This window comes from Epinephelus lanceolatus, chromosome 9 (assembly GCF_041903045.1).
Source record: "Epinephelus lanceolatus isolate andai-2023 chromosome 9, ASM4190304v1, whole genome shotgun sequence".
Lineage (NCBI taxonomy): Eukaryota > Metazoa > Chordata > Actinopteri > Perciformes > Serranidae > Epinephelus > Epinephelus lanceolatus.
Genome location: NC_135742.1, coordinates 27,941,244 through 27,962,014, shown reverse-complemented (window position 1 = coordinate 27,962,014; position 20,771 = coordinate 27,941,244). Strand labels below are relative to the sequence as shown.

General features: G+C 40.8%; 2 protein-coding genes across 2 annotated transcripts; both read left to right on the top strand.

Moving 5' to 3' along the window:
• The first annotated feature begins 1,687 nt into the window (after window positions 1–1,687).
• Window positions 1,688–12,333, top strand: LOC117252936 (arrestin domain-containing protein 3-like). The gene is made up of 6 exons (XM_033620223.2): window positions 1,688–2,064; window positions 2,578–2,635; window positions 2,721–2,868; window positions 9,018–9,114; window positions 9,233–9,489; window positions 11,587–12,333. Exons 1-6 carry the CDS (start codon window positions 1,809–1,811, stop codon window positions 11,983–11,985), a joined length of 1,215 nt encoding a protein of 404 aa, XP_033476114.1. The 5' UTR covers window positions 1,688–1,808; the 3' UTR covers window positions 11,986–12,333.
• A 151-nt stretch (window positions 12,334–12,484) lies between these two features.
• On the top strand, window positions 12,485–20,031 carry LOC117252935 (arrestin domain-containing protein 3-like). The gene is made up of 6 exons (XM_033620222.2): window positions 12,485–14,106; window positions 15,001–15,058; window positions 15,151–15,292; window positions 15,856–15,952; window positions 16,191–16,444; window positions 16,644–20,031. Exons 1-6 carry the CDS (start codon window positions 13,857–13,859, stop codon window positions 17,085–17,087), a joined length of 1,245 nt encoding a protein of 414 aa, XP_033476113.1. The 5' UTR covers window positions 12,485–13,856; the 3' UTR covers window positions 17,088–20,031.
• Window positions 20,032–20,771: the final 740 nt, after the last annotated feature.

The following is a 20,771-nucleotide window of genomic DNA, read 5'->3' as shown; positions in this document are numbered from 1 at the left end:
GGTTGATGGAAATTTGGGTAACATTTTAGGGAGTTATAAACACCATAGTTGAACATCATAGTCATTGTGGTTAGACTGTACTTTCAAATAACATGCATGGAATAATAAATGGGTGGGGTTTAACATTCTATTGTCTTTTTTATAGGTGAAACGATGGTGATTGTTGCAAAGATCAACAATTCCTCATCCAGAGGGATGACACCCAAATTCAGACTAGTCCAGGAAGTGGTGTACCATGCCAATGGCAATTTCAGACGTCAGTGTAACGTTATCCACCGACTGGTTGACCAACGTATTGAATCTCGAACACATAAGGATGCCAGGTGTACAATATGGATTCCTGATGATCTGCTGCCAACAATCCAGAACTGCAACATCATCTAAGTGACGTACCATTTAAAGGTATGCAAGAGTGTGACTTTATGGTAAAGCACAGTCAATTAAGTCCACTGACAGTGATTGGTTAAAAAAAATGGTTTTGTAAAACTGTTGACCCATAGATATTAATTTTCCAAATTGATTGTCAGATATTCTCCTGCTTTTCCGTTTTAAAAGTAAAGCATACTGTGCTAATGAGGCTGTCATATTTTCTCTCAGGCGTATCTGGACATCAGCTTTGCTTCTGATCCAAAGATCATTTTCCCAGTGGTCGTTATTCCACCAGACCTTGCTCCTGGCCCTCAGCCTCATGAGGCTGCATGTCCAAACCCAAGAGCCCGAAGGTAATTAGGACCACTACGTGTGTACTCAGGTAACCCACCTGTGTATGCTGGGTCACCAGGCATGTATTCCTCTTCCCATCTTCTGCTCCTGACGAACCTGATGCAAAATAATACAATGTCTTTAATACTTCATTCACTAATACTTCAATGTAATAATTGTTGTGTGCATGTGGACAATATGCAAAAATGGGGCTTTTTCACTGTGTGAATGTTTTCAGGTCAGTTCAGGTTGATAATTGGCTTCGTCCAGCTGCTCAAACCTCAGCCATCAGGATACACTGTGTATTTCACGTGCCTTGGTCACCTCAAGTGTCCTACACTGATTTGAACTCTATTATAGGTGTTATAGTTGTTTATAGTTAAGTGTAAGTTTGGATGTTAGCTGAAAGAGACTGGACAACATCTACTGTATCAAGAAAAAGGTTTTTAAGTGTTTTTTATAAGTGTTTTTTAATGCCAAATACATTACAACTGACTATTTTGTTACAAAATACTTACAAACTGCCAGTGTCTTCTCTAACTTGGAGACTTGAATAAAGAACTATGCGGGAAGGTTTCTCTGACAGTGTGAGTGTGAATACTTTGTTATAACTTCTTAATTCCTTTGTATGTTTTCATTTCTACAAGACAAAGTAGCACACTTCTCTGCAAACAACCTCATCCATCTGATCTTTTCCAGTATATCAAAGACATATCTTTTTATTTCTTTTGTCGTTTTAGATAGATGACTTGAAGTTATACCAGCATGATGTTAAACACATTGTAAAAAGGAGGGGCTTATGGGCGTACACTTGGTAAGTTGCCTTTAACTTAAATTTATTTTGTAAATCTGAATTGCTTGTTAACCATTGCGCGGTTGCGGCATCCTGATTGCGCAAAAGTGCGTTGTAAAGTGTTAACTGTCTAACCCAAGGCAATATTGGGGTTTTTCTTGTGACGTCAATATCCGAGCGGAGCCGCACCCAGTTCTCACATCGAGATAGCAGGACTATCAGCGTTGTCACATACACACATACACACACACACATACACACACAGCAGTTAGTGGATCCTACACAACGGTAACAGAGCGCCGAGATACTTAAAATGCCGCGGATAAAGGACTTTAGAGTAACTTATGAAGCTATCAACGAAGAGGGAACTTTTTCTGAGGGAGATACAATCACGGGCTCAGTGACTTTCACTCTGACCAAAGACACCACAGTGAAGGGGCTGGTGGTGAAAGCCAAAGGGGACGCGAACGTGCGCTGGACGGAGGGATCTGGAGAGGACCAGGAGACATACAGTGCGCACAGGAGATACTTCAAAGACAAAGAGTGTCTGATCCCAGAAAATGCGAAGGGTAAAGATGTGCTGGCCTTTGATTTGCTCACTAATAGTAACATTTGGATGTCATTTTGTTCTTTTACAGTCATGGGCGTTAGTTTGATAAGATGAGTATGCTGTTTTTATAGCATATCTTGTAAATTATGTGGAGATTATATTGTGTCAGTATTGCTTCTAGTGTTGGTACAAGAGGATCTTTGCACTGTCTGCTTGTCACGTGACCATTTTTATTGCACAGTATAGTCCATTCTTTATTTAGATGTGTTGTTATAAAGAAATATATTCAGATCTGTTCATACCTGTATTCACTTGTTGACAGCAACAAGTAAACACACCAACAATGCATCTTGAATGACTCTTCTTGCTTGTCGGAAGTGTGGTGTGTTATTTATATAACATCTCCGCACAGATTCTGCACCCTAATGTTGTTACCAATGAACTAAATTGATCACACATGTACTTCTGGGAACCAGATGAATCATTTGTAAGGTCACTACAGGCAGTGCTATTCACTCTCACTTCTTTGCAGGCACTGCACTTCCCAAAGGAGCTCATCACTTTAAGTTCAAGTGTAAAATCCCACAGGGGTAAGTAGGAATTCCTAGTATGGAATTAGCAGCCTACTGTGTTATTGTTTGCCTTTACAAATAACTGCATTGTCCTGGTTTACAGCGACATGCCGTCATCCTTCAAGGGGAAGCATGGAAAGATCGTCTACATGCTTGAAGCAAAGATGTCCAGGAGTTGGCGGTGGCCCACTAAAGCACGAGAAGAGCTCAACTTTGTCTCAAAGTCCCTTTCACACCATGGCCACGTAATGGTGAGTGGGACACTACAATGAAACATGTTAAATGTATGTGTATATATATATACATACATACACATATATATGTATATGTTTACACACCTATCAGCCAAAACAACATTGATCATTTTGTTACAATGCAATGTTCTGCTGGGAGCTGTGGGCTAAGTAACACCCCCTCACGGCAACGGTACTCCCTGATGGCAGTGGCCCCCCAGCAGGAAAATGCATCATGCCACACCGCAGAAACTGCTCAGGAATGGCCCGAGGAACATGACAAAAAGCTCACGGTGTTGACCTGGCCTCCAAATCTCCCACACCCCAATCTGACTGAGCATCTTGGGATGTGCTGGTACCCCACCTCACAACTGACAATTCTCAAATGATCCAAGGCCAACACTTCTGGTGCCAGGCACCACAGGACACCCGCCAGAGGTCCTGTGTCCATTCCTTGACATGTCATGTCAGTGAGTATCCCTGACATGTCAAGGAATGGACATGTCAGTGAGTATCCCTGACATGTCCATTCCTTGACATGTCAGGGATACTCACTCAGATTTGGATCTGGGGAATCTGGAGGCCAGGTCGATGCCTTTAGCTTTTTGTTACATTCCTCTGGCCATTCCTGAGCAGTTTCTGCAGTGTGGCATGGGGCATTTTCCTGCTGGGGGGGCCACTGCCATCAGGGAGTATCGTTGCAGTGAGGGGGTGTTACTTAGCCCACAGCAGTGTTTGTTTGCTTGTCAGTATGACAAGCGAGTCGTGCATATGCGAAAAGGTCTGCCATCTTTGACACACCACTTGGATAAACCACGTCATGACCTGAGTCCCTTTTATGAGACTATATTGTCTCAGCAAGCACGGGCTGACTTCATGGAACCTTTCATGTGTTTTCAGTATTGTTATTGTATTGTATGACATTTTTCATAGCATGAGTTATTACAGAAACTGTTTGGTTCGTGTTCAAGATGTAATTCTTTGGCCCTGAAAGTTATAAAAGTAGTGTTAAAAAGATAAAGGTATACAAACCCTTAGTATCTGCTAGAGCATTCATTCTAGAAAAACAAACAAACGTTACCACAAATATAAATGTGTCCATTGCAGGTCTTTGCAATTGCAAAATCACATTCCTCTTACTCCCAGTGTTAGTAAACAATATTCTAGCCTATTGGCAAGCTTACTCATTAGCACAGCCTACCAATTTAGCAGGCTAACTCACTAATCCTGCAGTAGCTTATAACCATTTTGTTCAGTGTTAATGAGAATTTTGTTCAACTGCACTAACTCTAATGTGGAAAACTTAGGTTAGCTCTGAAGAGGCACAAAGGAATCTTGAAAGAAGTACAGCAGCAGCATACCAAATTATGTCAGAGGGCTGTAATTGGTTCATTGCAATGTTGGTCCAGGAATGCAATGTGTTATCTTGATCCAGGTGCATGTCCTGCCTAGCAAAATCACATCGTGCCAATCACCGGAGGCAGTACATGCTGCAACTCCTTTGGTCTAATAGTTTGGAGGTATTAGTGCCTGTCAAAACATGTCTTTAAAAGTAACTGAGGGCCCTATCTTATGTGATGATGCTCAGCCTTTTGAGCACAACAATTATTTACATGTATTCAAATGCGGGAACAGAAATTCAAATGACAGAAAAACTTCATACAATACAATCCATTGATTGAATTTGAAAAAAAGGCAGATGTAATGTCTTTATACATAAAGGAGAATTCACATTCTTATAAGCATTCTGTCTTTTCAACAATCTGCTACACACTTCCCATATGTTGACAGATGTATGTTGTACTTGACATAGATATTGGCACATTTTGGTCAGGATCTAATTCACTCCTTTGGGTTGCAAGATAAGAGAGGAAACATCTGTGTCACAGCACAATTCTATGCTAGATTTTTTTTCCCTTGCTTGGCCAAATATTTATTATTATTATTTACTTGCACAATATTTAAAACTTAGTCATAAATCCATAGATTAAACAGGTCATTATTTAATAGCCTTACCATATCTAATATATTGTTGGCCAGTGTACCTAAGAGACTAAGACTGTTATATATCCTTGTGGGGAAATTGGTTTGTGTCATAATCACAAAGGCATTTTATCACATATTTCATTAAAAGCACAATCAAACATTCTGAGCATTTTGTTGTGGACATGAAAAGATAACAATTTCTTTAGAAAGATTTTTCTTCGTTGTGTCATAGTGCTTATGACATCAGTCAATGGGTCCCATTTAAACTTGTGGTTAGACACTATGTCAAGGTACTTGTAATCTGTAACAGCTTATATTTGCTCTCCTTTGATAAGATCAGGAACAGAGGATTGCAGCATTCCCAAATCTATTGACATTTCCTTTGTTCTAGAGGTACTCAGGAGTAGATTTGACTTCCTACATCAGTTTAGGACGGAAGTTGTCGAAAACTGGCCCATACTCCTCCTCCCTATTGTGTAGAAGGCTATCATCCACTTGCTTAATAAAGTGTTCTCATGTTGAGTGTGCAGTAATTCAATAAAGTCAGTATTGCATCCTCCACCCCTCTAAAGGCTTGATATGCGAATAAAAAGGGTTCAGTGAGTTGCTGGGTTTGTGACACAGTGCACCTTTTTACGAGATGCTCAAAGCACTTCATTACCAATGATGTCATTGCTATTGGATGAAAGTCACTGGACTCTATGGGTGTGAAATTTTTTTGCACGAGCACAATTGTAGATGTTTTTCATAGGGAAGGGACTTTGTGGAGATTAAAGGAGGGCATGAAATATCAGTAAATACCGATGCTAGCTGCTTAGCACAATGCTTTAAAACACAACCAGAATTATTATCAGGGCCTGGGATTTTCCGTGGGTTACATCCCCTGAGCAGTTCAAAGACTTCTGCCTCCTTGATAGTTAAGTTTGATGTGGCGGTCTCAGCACTGCCGCCACTCCCAAAGTGACAGAAGAAGGTGCAGAGCTGATTTGCCATCTTCAGTCCCTCATCATCATGCAGGACAAGGGTATGGTTTCCCCGGCCCTTGTGTGAATTTTGTCATTGTTTTAATTCCCTGCCATGCCTATCTGGGATTGCCAGAGGCCAGAGATGCCTCTAGCAGACACTTCTAAACCCTGGTTGTTAATATCAGGGCTACTAAAGACCTCCCATAATGTGCAGTCAAAACATCCCTGCAGATATAATTAGCTGTAGAAGGTCATCAATAAATTGCTTTCCCATCTCACCATTTGTAAATGGAACAACCACTGGTCAACCAAGGTGTGTTTCACTTCAAACTGGTTGACAAACTGACATTAGAGTTTCTGATTTATGTTAGGGTTAACCAATTTAATGTTAATTTTACCAAGCTCTCCATACATAGCATTGAGGCTTGTTTACCAAGGAAAATATTAACTGCTTTACCTGCTAGTGTAAAGTTAGCTTGTTAACAGCTAGGTGAGGTTAGCTAGACGGTAAATTCTATCCAATATTTTAATGATATGGGACACGTTATACCATTCTAATGTCAGTATGACTGGATAGTGAAAATTAAAAGTAGTAGAGTATGTTACATTTACAGCTAATGGAACTCATGGTGGGAAAACTCAAAAGTGTGCATCCTGTGCACAGAGTAAGCAGGGCTGAGATGGTCACAGAGCTCGCTGAAGGAAGCACTGCTATAACCACCTCATATAACCACCTCCATCCAGGCGAAACCACATGTTTCACAGAGACCCTTACATTCACCTCATGTTTGCAGAAGACCGGGAAGAAAGACTGTTTAAAAGTCCCTGTGTGTTCAGCTCATTTGTACTTTTATGTGTAGAACTTTGTCAGCAGCTTGTCTTCAATACAAGCAAGTCCACTACCAAAGAGAGGAACAGTACAAGTGGAAACAGCCACAGTGAGATATAAAGAGCTGCAGAAAACAGGCTCTTACTGCACCTCTGCACACAGCTCATTTCAAGCAGGTAATCTTCAACCTGCTGTGTGATGGAAAAACACTGCAAAACATGGCAATACTCACCTTTTAAACAATGTGGGGAACCATTGTCTGACTTAACTCTCTGGGGGTTTCGGGGTAATTCCTCCCAGGGGAACTTTTTAGAACTTTACAGTTAAATTGGGCATTTCAGAGCATTTTGAAACAAAAATCTCCAATAAGGGTTTCTCAGATTTTTGATAACCCCTAAATTGAATCCCAGCACCCCTAAAATTTGAGAGAATTTTTTTTTTTTTAACTATATAGCCTTTTTTAACAAGCTAGAAAAGTGTCAAAACCATACAGTACTTGGTTGAAATGTAATATTTTAACAACAACAACAACAACAAAAAATACAGCCCCCCCTTGCCTCAAAAATGGTGTGAGCTCTGAGCGCTCAATCTGCACAGAGCGATGCGCTGCCTTCCAGAGTGGGTGATATGCAGTAGTGGTGTAAGTACCTGGCTGAAACCAGGATATGTGGCACATTTCTTAACTTCTACCACTCAATACCAACACATTATTATCATTACCAGTCCTTATTTTTGCTGCATTTAATCGTAGGTCACTGTTTATGTTGTTAGGTAGGAGTTAGCTGACGTTTTTTCTAGCTAGGAAACGTTACAGGTGGTCAGTACCACTGTCCTCTGTTTGAATTGGCATGAGAGAAGCTAGCTGTTGTGTCATGTGCATGTGTTAATATTAAAGCCAAGGTGCTACTGACTAGCTAAGTGACTGGATGCCCATTAACATTATAACTCCTATTGTGTGTGCGTGTGCATGTGTGTGTGTGTGCTTGCACGTGTGTGTACAGACAGACAGACAGACAGACAGCCTCATCATGGATATATATATATGTATATATATATATACATATAATAAAGACAAGAAGGAAAAAGGCAGAGACAAACATTGAAAAAGTCAATAACTGTTAATGTGTTAATGTTACATGTTGTGCATTGCATTTCAAATAAAAGTCCAAAAAATAAGTCCAAGGTCCATTTTTGGTATTTTTGGTACTCACTATAGGGGGCTGGTTTACTCCAGAAACATACATACTGTTTATGTGTATGTTGAGGAGCTGCTGTATCAAAATGAGTTATCCTCCCCCAGAAATTAGGGTTACGATATGTTTCTTTTATGATTCCAATCCATTCCTCTTTTGTTGTGGCTCAGCATTTAAATAACCTTTATCAGATTTGATGGTTTAGTCACAGACTTTCCCAAAAAGTGTTGTGCTTTTCTTTCACAAATGTGGGAATGAAATTGTGTTAAAATGTACAAAACAGTGAAATTTATCTTGCATGGCCGGGCAGCTCTTTGGGTGCCCAGCACCCCTAAACCTCTGATCCTAGAATCGCCCCTGACTGAGAGCCACTTTAGAGAGTCAGCGTATGAATAGTGCTGCACTGTTTTTTCTTAAACTTTTTTTATGACATATTATACTATGACATTTATGATATACTTTACTATGGCTTTTTAAGACATTTTATGACATACTTGGCAAAAGTACAACAATCCACAGTGATATAGCTATCATAACTCTCATAGTACATTCTAATTTTCCACTTTTTAATACATTCAAAACTACTGAAATAGAGACACAGCACATTGATTGTACCTACCCACAGTGGTTGAGCAGCGACTTCGGCTGGGGTACGGCAATGTCACTTGCACAAACCACAAGCAGAGCTGCAGTACACTGCAATGCTAGAACAAGTAGTAATAATAATGGCAATTTCTTAGGTTCATGTATGGTTATGATTACATTTGCTAATGATGATTTCAGACTGTGCATGGTTGTCTTTCATAGCATATGTAATTTGTCAGTATTTTGAAGGGGAAATTTTGAGTGGAACAGCCTGCTGCCTTTAAGATTCATCATCTCAAGACTAGCATGTTACCAGTAGACACACCTTCAAGGGAGTAGCCCTGTTGTAGTGGAGACACAAATCCCTGTTGTTGGGCTGATGTGTGGAGTCAAACTGAGTCAAGCCAAGCCAGCACATATGTATGGAAAAACTTTGTCAGGGAGGATTCATCACTAGATGTTAAAGAGAACGTTTTTTATGGTGTTAATCTGGACAAGGTTAATCCAAAGGTTAACAGGAAGATGACAGTATTTTCTCCTGAACTTTGAATTTCAGCTGCACGAGTAGCTGCACTGATATGGAATATTTGTTTGTATGATTTGTTCTAGTGTCCCCAGTCTGGTTCAGTGGATAAAAAGACGGGGGTTTTCACCAAAGGACAGATCCGCATGTCTGCTGATATTAACAGAAAGGTTTGCTCTCCAGGTAAAGTCACTCCAGCGTACATACATTATGTGTATTGTATAATATTTGTTATTGTGTGATGGCACTATTTCATTAAAAAAACTGTGCATATTTACATTTTATAATTTGTTTTTGACAGGTGACACTCTATCTGTTGTTGCCAAAATCTGCAACTCCTCTTCCAAAAAAATGAAGCCCAAATTCAGTTTACATCAGAACATAGTGTACCGTGCCAACGGCTCCACTAACACCAATGACAAAAGTCTGTGCAAAATGGTTGGAGAGACTATCAAAGAGAACTCAGAGGAAACTGTGTCCTGCCAAATAAAGATTCCTGATGATGTCATCCACACTCTCACAAACTGTGAAATCATCTCCGTTGAACATTACCTCAAGGTATGTAACAATGTAATGATGTTATTACGTCAACTCAGAAATGAAGTAACTGTTTTTGTTCACAAATAGTGGTGGTTAAATAACTGTAACACAGACGATTCTTGGCTTTCATCACAACCTTCAACAATCATGAGAAATATGAAACAACATAACAGCACAGCAGCTTATTAAAACTACTTTATAATGCAAAGTTCAGACCAAAGACTGGCCAGTTGAAAGAGGCAACTACTACCACAACATTCTGAAATCCTGCCAGTTCACACCAGTGCAACTAGATGATGCAACTAGATCTCTATGCAACAACTCTCTGTACTTCTGTTCTGATTTCCAGCTTTTCAGGCCTATTTTGTGGCTGAATATAATTTGTAGTTTATTAAAATATGAATGAGGATAGTGATATTGAGAAACTGTCTACAGTTGCATTTGTAGTAGTGAAACAGTGAAAAACAAATAGAAAACCAGCATCAGATGGACATACTCATAATAAATATGTCACAATAATATAAATAACCAGCACAAATTAATTAGTCAGTTAGAATGTGTGTATGGGAGGGCATAAGCACATAAAGCGAGCAGCAGCAGCAACCCACCGCCTGCCCTCCGGCACACCGTGAGGATAGACAGAGGGCTCGGTGAATCTGAGAAGTCATAGCACACTATTCCCAATCATTCCACATTTTGATGTATTTTTTTGCAAATGTGTTGGCTACGCTGTGGGAAGAGAAACGTGCCAAAAAACGTAGCAGAAGATTAAGAATAATAACAATAATAATATTCCTTCTGTTGCACAGCAGGCACCCCAATTAATCATGTTTATCTATCAGACAGTACAATCAACTTAGTTATAGTTCAGAATCAGAATCAGAAATACTTTATTGATCCCAGAGGGGAAATTATTTGTTTTATAGGTGCTCCTTGCAAGAGTGGAAAGATAAGTGAAAATATAAGAAATTTAACAAGAGTATTTACAAATATATAGTTCAAATAAACAGGATTATTAACAAAAAATAAAAGTAAGAATATATATATATTGTAACCTAAACAAGATTATTTACACAATATATATAGTATAAATAGATAATACACAGAATATATACAGTCAAGGTGAAATGGGGTTATTGTACAAGTTAAATTAAATTACTGCACATGTTGACAGTGGGTGAAATAGTCTCAGGGCCACTCAGAGGGGGGAGTTGTACAGTTTGATGGCCACAGGCAGGAATGATTTCCTGCCTGTTTCCTGTTGAAGGACCTCAGTTGCCTCAGAAAATAGAGACAGCTCTGGCCCTTCCTGTAGAGACAGTCAGTGTTCTTAGCCCAGTCCAGTTTATTGTCAATGTGTACCCCCAGGTACTTATAGTCCTCTACAATGTCCACACTGACCCCCTGGATGGAAACAGGAGTCACCAATGTCTTGGTCCTCCTCAGATCCACAGCCAGTTCCTTTGTTTTTGCCACGTTGAGCTGTAGATGGTTCTGCTCACACCATGTGACAAAATGATTCAAAATAGCCCTGTACTCATCCTCATCACCCTTGCTGATACATCCAACTATAGCAGAGTCATCAGAAAACTTCTGAAGATGGCAGGTCTCAGTGCAATAGCTGAAGTCCGTGGTGTAGAGGGTGAAGAGGAAGGGAGAGAGGACAGTCCCCTGCGGGGCCCCGGTATTGCTGACCACTCTGTCTGACACACAGTGTTGCAAGCGCACATACTGTGATCTGCAGTCAAGTAGTCTACAATCCAGGACACCAGGGGGCATCCACCTGCATTGCTGTCAGCTTGTCACCCAGTAGAGCTGGACGGATGGTGTTGAACGCACTAGAGAAGTCAAAAAACATGACCCTCACAGTGCTCGCCGGCTTGTCCAGGTGGGCATAGACGCGGTTGAGCAGGTAGATGATGGTGTCCTCAACTCCAAGTTGGGGCTGATAGGCGAACTGGAGGGGGTCCAAAAGTGGCTTGACCATGGGCCGGAGCTGCTCCAAGACAAGTCTCTCCAGGGTCTTCATGATGTGGGAGGTCAATGCCACGGGTCTGACATGAATGAGAGTTTGATTCAGGTCATTTTACTTCCTCATATGTTTGTGTTTCCCAGGTGTATTTGGACATCAGTTTTGCCTTTGATCCAGAGGTGGTGTTTCCACTCATCATCGTTCCTTCTCGCTTTACCACCCTTTATCCTGATGAGGCTATGGGGCCTTACCCAGCTGGAGCTGCTGGGGGCCCAAGTTACAGCGACTTCCCTCCTCCTGCCTTCCCTGTGGGACCTTATCCTGTACCCGCAGGTCCAGGTGCTTATGGATACCCAGCAGCAGATCCTACTCAATATGCAATCACAACAAACAACAATAATCCGTCGCCACAGCAGGCCATTCAATATGGTTTTTCAACTGCATCTTCATCTGCAATCCAGCATCCTGGCCCTACTGCTCCACCTCTGTCTAAACAGGGAGAAGAACCTCCATCTTATGTGTCCCTTTTCTCATCTTCTTAGGACAGTTTCGGTAGTACAGGGTCAAATAGCTGAGCTTCAAGCAATCTTTACCAAAAAAAAAAAATCCTGATAGATTATGAAGGCTTCTGAGGTATTTATAATGCTGTAAAGTATTTGCTGTACACAAATGCAAAGCTGCATTCTCTATTTCCACTTTTTTTTTAACATTTTGTACGGTTATGTCATATGTGTAAAAAATATTTAATATCTGTACAGTGTGCGCTCTGTGCAGTACCAAAGTGACCTGTCTGTGCCCCTCCTTCATTTCACTGTGGGGGTGGGGCAGTTCAGTTGTTCCAGATTTCCAGTAGTTAAGCAAATAAAGCCAAAACAGGCTTGATTACCTTTGTTCTTGGCTGTTGTGTGCATCCATGGACCTGTAAGTAAGTTATGTCACATAATCTACGAACGTGGTATATGTGTATTGATCGCTTTTTAGACAATCCTTGCATCCTTTTCAGTTCGGCTATAGCTGCTAATGCTAATTAGGCCCACTTAAAGGTTCTGTATGTAACTTTTTACATGTTTTAATCACTTGCTGTTGCAAAGGGGTGAAAGGATTGTAACTTAAAAACCAAGACCTTCCTCAACTTCCTTTGTTACATATAAAAGCCTGAAGACTGATTTGTATATGAAGGATTTAAGACAAATGTAACATTGGTGCTCGCTCCGGAGTGCCTTCACCTGACACTCAAACACACCTGTCCAACAGAGAGAAAGCCAACTCCACGTCATTCTCCATCCCCATCCCCATCCCCATTTTTGGTGCTCTGTATATTTTCGTAGCTTACATTTGCATCCATGCTTGCAATCTGGCACCTGGTCACTACGTTTTACTGAGTCCAGCTCTCACGTCTTGCATTCTGTGGCTGTGCCTTAAGGCTATTGCCTAGAAACGTCTCAACCGCTGCACAATAAAAAATTCAAGAGAAAATGCTGTAATCAGAGAGCAGGTCTCTGCAGGTGCAGACACTGCCACATACTTCTTGTGCATCATAAGTGATGACTGAGAGTGGACTTTTATATGAAGCAATATAATCTTTTTTATGAAGTTCGGTTTGAGTGTGAACTATTTGTTTTAACTATTTAATTCAGTTTTCTTTTTTTGGCCACAAGGTGGCACAGCTCTCAAATAATGTTATCTACCTGCACTGTGTGATATTACTGTGATACCTGGATTGGTTGAATAAGGTTGAACTGCATCACATGAGACAACAGGGGAGAGGTTTTCTGTGACCTTGTTTTACAGGAGTGCACTGGACATGAATTAAATGATGCACACAGAAGAAGAAGCAGGTTCCATTTGAAGGCATTTCTCTTGTGTAAGATGTGGTTAATTGGTTTTCCCATCTATGACTGAAAGAAAGCATGCACACAAATTCAACAATATCACATCAGTACATGAATACATCCCTACTTCAAAGGGTCATAATACTGTCAGAATTAAATTGAGTGATTAGATGTAGACTTTAGCTTTACAATGGCAAAGTAAACACGACTTATACCAGTCACTCAACGCATTCAGGAGAGGACAAAGTAAACCTGCTCAGTCCAAGTGCAAACAGTAAACTCAGTGTCAGCTGCCCACTTCCTACACCTGTGCCTCTTTTTGGGAGATCATTGGGAGTCATGGCACATTGGGGAAGTTTTCCTTGTAGGCTTTAACCTGGAGATCCCTTTCTGCCAGAAAGCTATTGAAGCTTTGTCCCGACTGTACAGTACACGTGACCTCCACTATCAACAGACTTCAGTCTTCGGGCGGAGCCAAACAAGACATAAGCCAAACCCAACGCCAGTGTTCCGGGTTATTCAGGTAATTCTTCACGCTGTGCAGAAACAGTTCGGAGTAACAACTTATCGATCCGTCCAAAATGTCTCCGATAAAAGACTTGCAAGTCGTGTATGACGCTCTCAACGAGAAGGTAACATTTTCTGCAGGAGACGTTGTCACTGGCACAGTCAGCTTTAATCTGACAGAAGACACAGAAGTGAAGGGGCTGATCGTGAAAGTCAAAGGAGACGCGCATGTGCGCTGGACGGAGGGCACAGGAGACAGGAGAAGGACCCACCATGCGTACAGGAGGTACTTCAAAGTCAAGGAGTTCCTGATTGCAGAAACAGGTGGGGCAAACACATATGTGACCATGACCTGTAAACATGGGCATAATTTGTTATTTTAAAATGATGGGCGTTAGTTTGACAGGGTGGCTGCATAACACATACACAGTGTCATGTACTTTGTAAGTGATATAGCTTTACTGTGCTCGAATTACTATAAACATGGGTACCTGAGGGTGTGTCCACTGTCTGCTTGTCACGTGACTGCTTGTTTTGCAAAGTATACTTTGCCCAAATCCATTATTTATTTAGATATGTTGTATAAAAATATGAGAATAGTTTAAAAACAGTCATAGTTTTATCCCCAGCTCTTGCAACAATGAAAAATTAAGATTCAAGGAAACAGAGGGAAATTTGTCTTGGGCCCTACACCCATACTGCAGCCATAGAAATACAACATACAACATAGTAGGCTATATAGACAAATCAACATTACACCCAAAGTAGCAATAGGAAACACAAAAAGATAAATAAATAAATAACATTATGTGCTAAAATGACCTCTATAAAAATTCAAACAAGCAAATCTGCAAAAGTCTGCAATGAGGCACTGTAAACCTCTTACCAAAGGGCAACAGCTCGGACCCTGTATGCAAAACATGAGCGGAGTCATTGATGATCTTATTGGCTTGACTTAGAGTAGCCTGTTCACCTAAAATGTATCATGAATTAATGTTATCCACTTGTAAATAGGCCTCTATCGCACATTATGGTCCATATTTTACACATCACCAAGCACATTCTGAACTGCACGTACACAATCGTTGTTTTGATAGACTTCCCAGAACCAAATGAGTCTCTTAATCTCTTTGATTACACAACACAAAGTGCAACAATCCACCTGTCTGTCATTCGAGCCACCTCAGGAAGTGTTGATCATTCTCACTTCTTTTGCAGGAACTGCACTTCCCAGAGGAGTCCATCGCTTTAAGTTCAGGCTTCAAATCCCACAGGGGTAAATAGTAATTTCTAACATCTAAGCATTTGTAATGTGGCTTTGTTTGCTTGTAGAAATAACTGCATGTGTGGACTGGTCTTGTTTTACAGCAACTTTCCGCCATCCTTCAAGGGGCTTCATGGACGAATTGCCTACGTGCTTCAAGCAAAGATGTCCAGGAGCTGGCGGTGGCCTGCCTCAGCACACAAAGAGCTCAAATTTGTTTCAAAGTATATATCTCAGAAGGTCATGGTAGGTGGGATACGACAATGAAACACCTTAACATTTTCTCCTTAACTTGACACTATTTACACTTTCCAAACAAACATTGGCTAAAACTCAAAGTAAAGAATAGAGGAGTTGGTGGACATACAGCATGAAGAGTTGAGTGTGAAAACAGATGTAACAGAGAATGTGTCTCAACAAAGCTTTATGAAGTCTGGCATGGAGAAAAGTCTACACAACAGCAGCTGCTTGAATATAATAAAAAGGAGGCAGGCAACAGGACCAAATGTAATCTGAGGTATCATTTGATATGACGTGTAATAGGTTGAGCAAACAGAAAATAAAAAAAACATAAACCGGTTTTTTGAATCAACAAGAAATGGATTGGGTTCACCTAAAAGGAGTTGCACTTGGCATGAGGAAAGTGGTGTTTTGGTCGTGTGGCTTATAAGAGAATCAAAAGAGAGCATACAGTGTTTCTCAACCCTGTCGTAATCTCTGCAAGATGCCAGTATTTTCCCCTGAACTTTGAATTTCAGCCAAATGAGGCATTGTTATGAAATAACCCTGGCTTGTATGATTCATTCTAGTGTCCCCAGACTGCTTCAGTGTCTAAAGAGATAGGGCATTTCTCTAAGGGGAAGATTGAAATGTCTGCTACCATCAACATGAAGGTTTGCTCCCCAGGTAAAGTCACTCTGACTTGCAAGAAACACAACCACGTCGTCGTGAGAAAAAAAAGCAATGTATTGTCAGCTTTGTTTCAACATGATTATCACATCTCAAAACAAGTTTATGCAAGTTTTCTATACATGTATATGCTTTATAAACACAATTATTGAGCACTTACATAGAGTATGTGTATGTGGTGACATTATTCCAGAAAAAAAGTGCATATTCAGATGTTATGATTTGTTTTTGATAGGTGACACCATAGATGTTGTTGCCAAAATCCACAACTCCTCTTCCAAGAAAGTGAAGCCCAAAGTCAGTTTAATGCAGCAGGTGGTGTACCGTGCAACGGGCCACAGAAGAACCAGTGGCCAGTGTCTTTGGAAATACGCTGGGGATTCTCTGGAAAACAAAGAGGGTACTATTTCCTGCCAAGTGAAGATTCCTGATGATGCCCTGTGCACTGTCGCTAATTGTGACATCATCTCGGTTACATATATGCTCAAGGTAGGTAACAATGTGGTAGTGATGGTACATCAACTCAAATAATGTATAAATAAAAAAAATAAATGTATAATAAAAGACAATAATCATGTTTATCAGACTTCCCGACCAACTTAATAGATATTGGCATAAAAGGCCATTTGCTTCAGTTCATCTTTGAGGGAGACATACTTGACATCCTGATGTGCTTCTGTGTTTCCAGGTGTATGTGGATGTCAGTTTTTCCTTTGACCCAGAGGTGGTGTTTCCACTTGACATCGTTCCCTCTAGCTGTGGTACCTTTCAGCCTAGTGTAGCTCTGGGGCCTTACCCTGCTGCTGCTGGGGCCCCAAGTTACAGCGACTTCCCTCCTCCTGCCTTCCCTGTTGGGCCTTACCCTGGGCCTGCACCCATAGGTCCAGGTGCTTATGGATACCCACCAGCAGGTCCCACTCAACCTGCAAACATGACAAGCGGCTATAATAATCCATGGCAACCGCAGGCTGTTCCATACGGGTTTCCAGCTGTAGCTCCATCTGCAGTCCAGCATCCAGCCCCTACTGCTCCGCCTCTGTCTCAACAGGGAGAACAACCTCCACCTTACACATCGCTTTACCCCCCCATTCAGCCCACTTTCAGTGGGACAGGGCCAGATCACAAATACTGAACCTTTAAAAAGGACCCAGATAATCTTGACCTAAAAAATACAGACAGGTCATGCTTTATATGTACTCTGTTGCGTTACAGACATCTCAAATGTGGCTTTAACTTGCAAAAGAACATGTAGCCCATTTTGTAGAAAATACCGAGATGTGTATCTTGTGTTGCAATTCAGCCTGAAAATACCAAGATATGAATTTTTGTTCATATCACCGAGCCCTACTGTAGAACCACAATGACCTGTCTGCAGTGGTGAAAGTAGATTGACATAGTTGCTGGTACTGCTACCCCAGCCTTCATCACTTCATACTGTTGTCCTGTTGTTTTTTAATGTCTGTATGGCGCACAAAGAAATTAGAATAGCAGATGATTTACTTAAATGTTGTAGGTGCCACAGAATAATTTGTGAATGTTGGCAAAACTTTTCAAGTCAATTTGCTTTCCTTTAAATTCGAGGAAAAGTACAACTAAATTTATCAACAATAGTTGAACAGGTTACAGGTCTCTGTCTTTGAATTTTCAGAACATTGAGCACATAAATAAAGTTTTCTAAGAGAGAAATCATTAAATATTTGGGGAGAGTACACTTTATTAGCATAATTTCATTGAACATGTTTTCCAATGAAAATTCCCCAAAATTATGCAAAAGCATATTTTTTCCAAACATGTTGCAGTATAGCCAACAGGGACCCATTAATGTGTGAAGGGATTTTTAGGACTCTACACCTTATAAGAGAAAAGCTATTGAGTAGTTGTTTTTTCTTTCGGTGTTGCACTTTGTAGACAGTCCCTGCACAATTGTCCCACAGCTGGTTGCACATAGAGAGCAATGTTATTTATCCAGCTTGGACGAAGGCTCGTTTTGATGGAAATTGGATTGTAGCTTGTCGTCTAGTTTACTGTGGGTGGAAGGAGGTATTGTTTGTGTTTTAACAACATTTGTTTATGATGTATTGATCTGGGAAGTTTTAAATCTGTGAATATCTTTCCAAAAATACTGAAATGGTGTGGTCAGGCAGCTGTGTGTTTTCACTTGCTTCCTTACTTTTAATACAAATGTTTATTCATTTATGGCAATGCACTTTAACTGAAGTAGTTTTCTTCTCTATGCAAGCTTAAAGTTGACCAAGAGGGAAGCCAACACATTAAAAAGACCATCACAACTTGGTCTACTCCATCTTAGAGTGGTATGTTTTGTCTCCCCAGTGCAGTTCCCAAAGATCACAGGAGTAGTGATGAAAAGATTGGTTCTTTTAAGAAATGCAATTTGTGGCATTCACTTGCCACTAGCAAACCGACTCAGGAAGCTCTAGCTGGCTAGCTGGGAGATGTGCTTGAGCTGCAATTATACTGCGTTCCACAAGCTCTCTCAGCTCTTTTTGTCTAATAAGTACATGAATTAACAACTCCGTTAAGTGCCACAACCTTATAAACACCAGCAAAACAGCCGTCACAAATGTGCCTTTCAGTCTTTTGGTCTGAATCGGCTACCTGGCAATAACAATATTTTACCATCTCTGTTATATGGTGGTTGATCTCGCCCTCTGTTTTCCCAATTTATTGACATTTTTGGCAGCTGTTCATCTTCTTTGAGTTAGTTACTAACTGCTGCTAGGTGCTGCTGTTTAAATCACGCACAGCTGGCATAACACACAATCGAAACATCACACCTGTTCTGCCCATTGTCCTGTCTTGCCAGCGTTTCACAAGTGCCGTCCACTTTACACAGACACCGATTTGGCACTGGTACTACCCCATTTTTGACTTATGACTTAAGTCTGTCTACTGATTCTGTTAACATACCTTTTATACAGAACAGCTAGGTGGCGTAATGGTGTGACATTCCTACTTTGAACAGGCAGTGTAAAAGGTACGAAAGAGTCATTAGGATTAATATGAGAATCTAACAGCAGGAGAGTTTTTCCAAAGTTCTCCTGTAGTTGGGCCGGTTTAGCCCAAAATAGGTGTGACTACCTTTGTTCTTGACCGTTTTGTGTGTCCCTTGACCCGTACATATGTTATTTTACATATTGCATTAATATTGTTTTATGTATATGCAGGCATTTCTTGCTTCCTTTTCATTTGGCTGCTGCTGGTAGTGATAATTAGGCCCACTGAAGAGCATTGAGTGTCTGCCGTGTTAGAGTCCATCTGTGTAGAGCCTGTGCTTTATGTAACTACATTCAATGCGCCTCTGTGCTGTCATTCTCATTTGTAAACTTGTTGTATTGTATAATTCACATTTATTTTGTAAGTCTAGTCAGTAAGGTTTGTACTTGTATTCATAGCCTGTAGTCATGGTATGAGTTGTGGGTTATATAGCTTTAAACAACTTGATTGATAATTGCTGCCTTTAGTGGGATAATTCAGCGTGGGCATCTGGCACCATTGTGGTACCACCTTGTGGCAGTGCTGTGTAGTAGTGACTTGTTAAATGGTTTGTGTTGTGTTTTTCTTACTCTGTTTTTATTCCTTCCTTTTTCAAAAACCATATACATAAACTAAAAAGTTATTCTTGTATACTATGTCAACCAACACTCAGCAATAAAGTGTTTCAACTGGAACTATTGTGGGACTATAATGAGATTTGATGCGTCACTCCAGTGGTGAATGGTGATTTTCCAGAACACGACTTTTTGAGAGGAGCCACAGTCAGCACACTACTACTTTTTTTTTTTTGCGAAGGATATGTTTTTCCACGGTCAGTTGTTTCAAATGTTTCACAAAGAAGAAGTTTGTAAGAAATGTATGTGAAAAGAGGACTTCTGTTTTTTTGTCGGTTAAACATGACATGCAAAAAACCAGCAGTTCCTCATCCAGTGAGATGGCGCCCAAGTTCAGTTTGTGGTGGCAATACCAAACATGAGGGCAAAGTTATGTAGTTGACCCCTGTGTTAGATCTCAAAAACAGAAGGATGTCAGGTGTGCAATAAAATGTTCTCCTGATCTGATGCCAAGAATCCAGAATTGTGACATTTTCTCAGTGAAGTACCATTTGCAATGATGTTTTTATGGTAAAGCCAGGTTCATATCCTGCTGGGGCTGTTGGGGGTCCGAGCTACAGCAACTTCCCTCCCCCTGCAGTGGCCATGGGTCCTTATCCTGCATCCCCACACTCAGGGAGATATAGAAACCCAAGAGCTCAAAGGTATTCGGCACCACCACCCAGGTAACCCACCTGTGTATGCTGGTCCACCAGGCGTGTATCCTGTTCATCCAGCACACGAGTTGGGGCTTCAATAACCAATCAATCTGTACTCCACCCTTTGCCTACTGCGCCAATGCTTCAACCACTTCTCTATCCCCCAGAGATCTACACATTCCCTCCTCCACCCTTTCACATATCCCTAACTGCTCCTACATACAGCCTGCTGCCTTCTGCACCAATGATGAACACAGACTTTGTCTCAACTGGATGAAGCTCCTCCAGCACTCATACCAATTAAATTTCTTGATATTAACACATTGGAAATAGTACAGAACTTACACATAAGAGCCCATTAACTCACTGTTTTTACCAAACAATCCCCTTAAACTTGTGCAAATCTGAAGAGCCTTTTGTGCATTCTGCTGTTGTGTTATCTGGATTGTTCTCCTCACACAAAACAAAAATAGGATGTTTTCTAATGACATCAAGCTCCGAGCAGATCCACGCCTAGATGTAGGAGGCAGCTAACAGTTATCAGTCAGG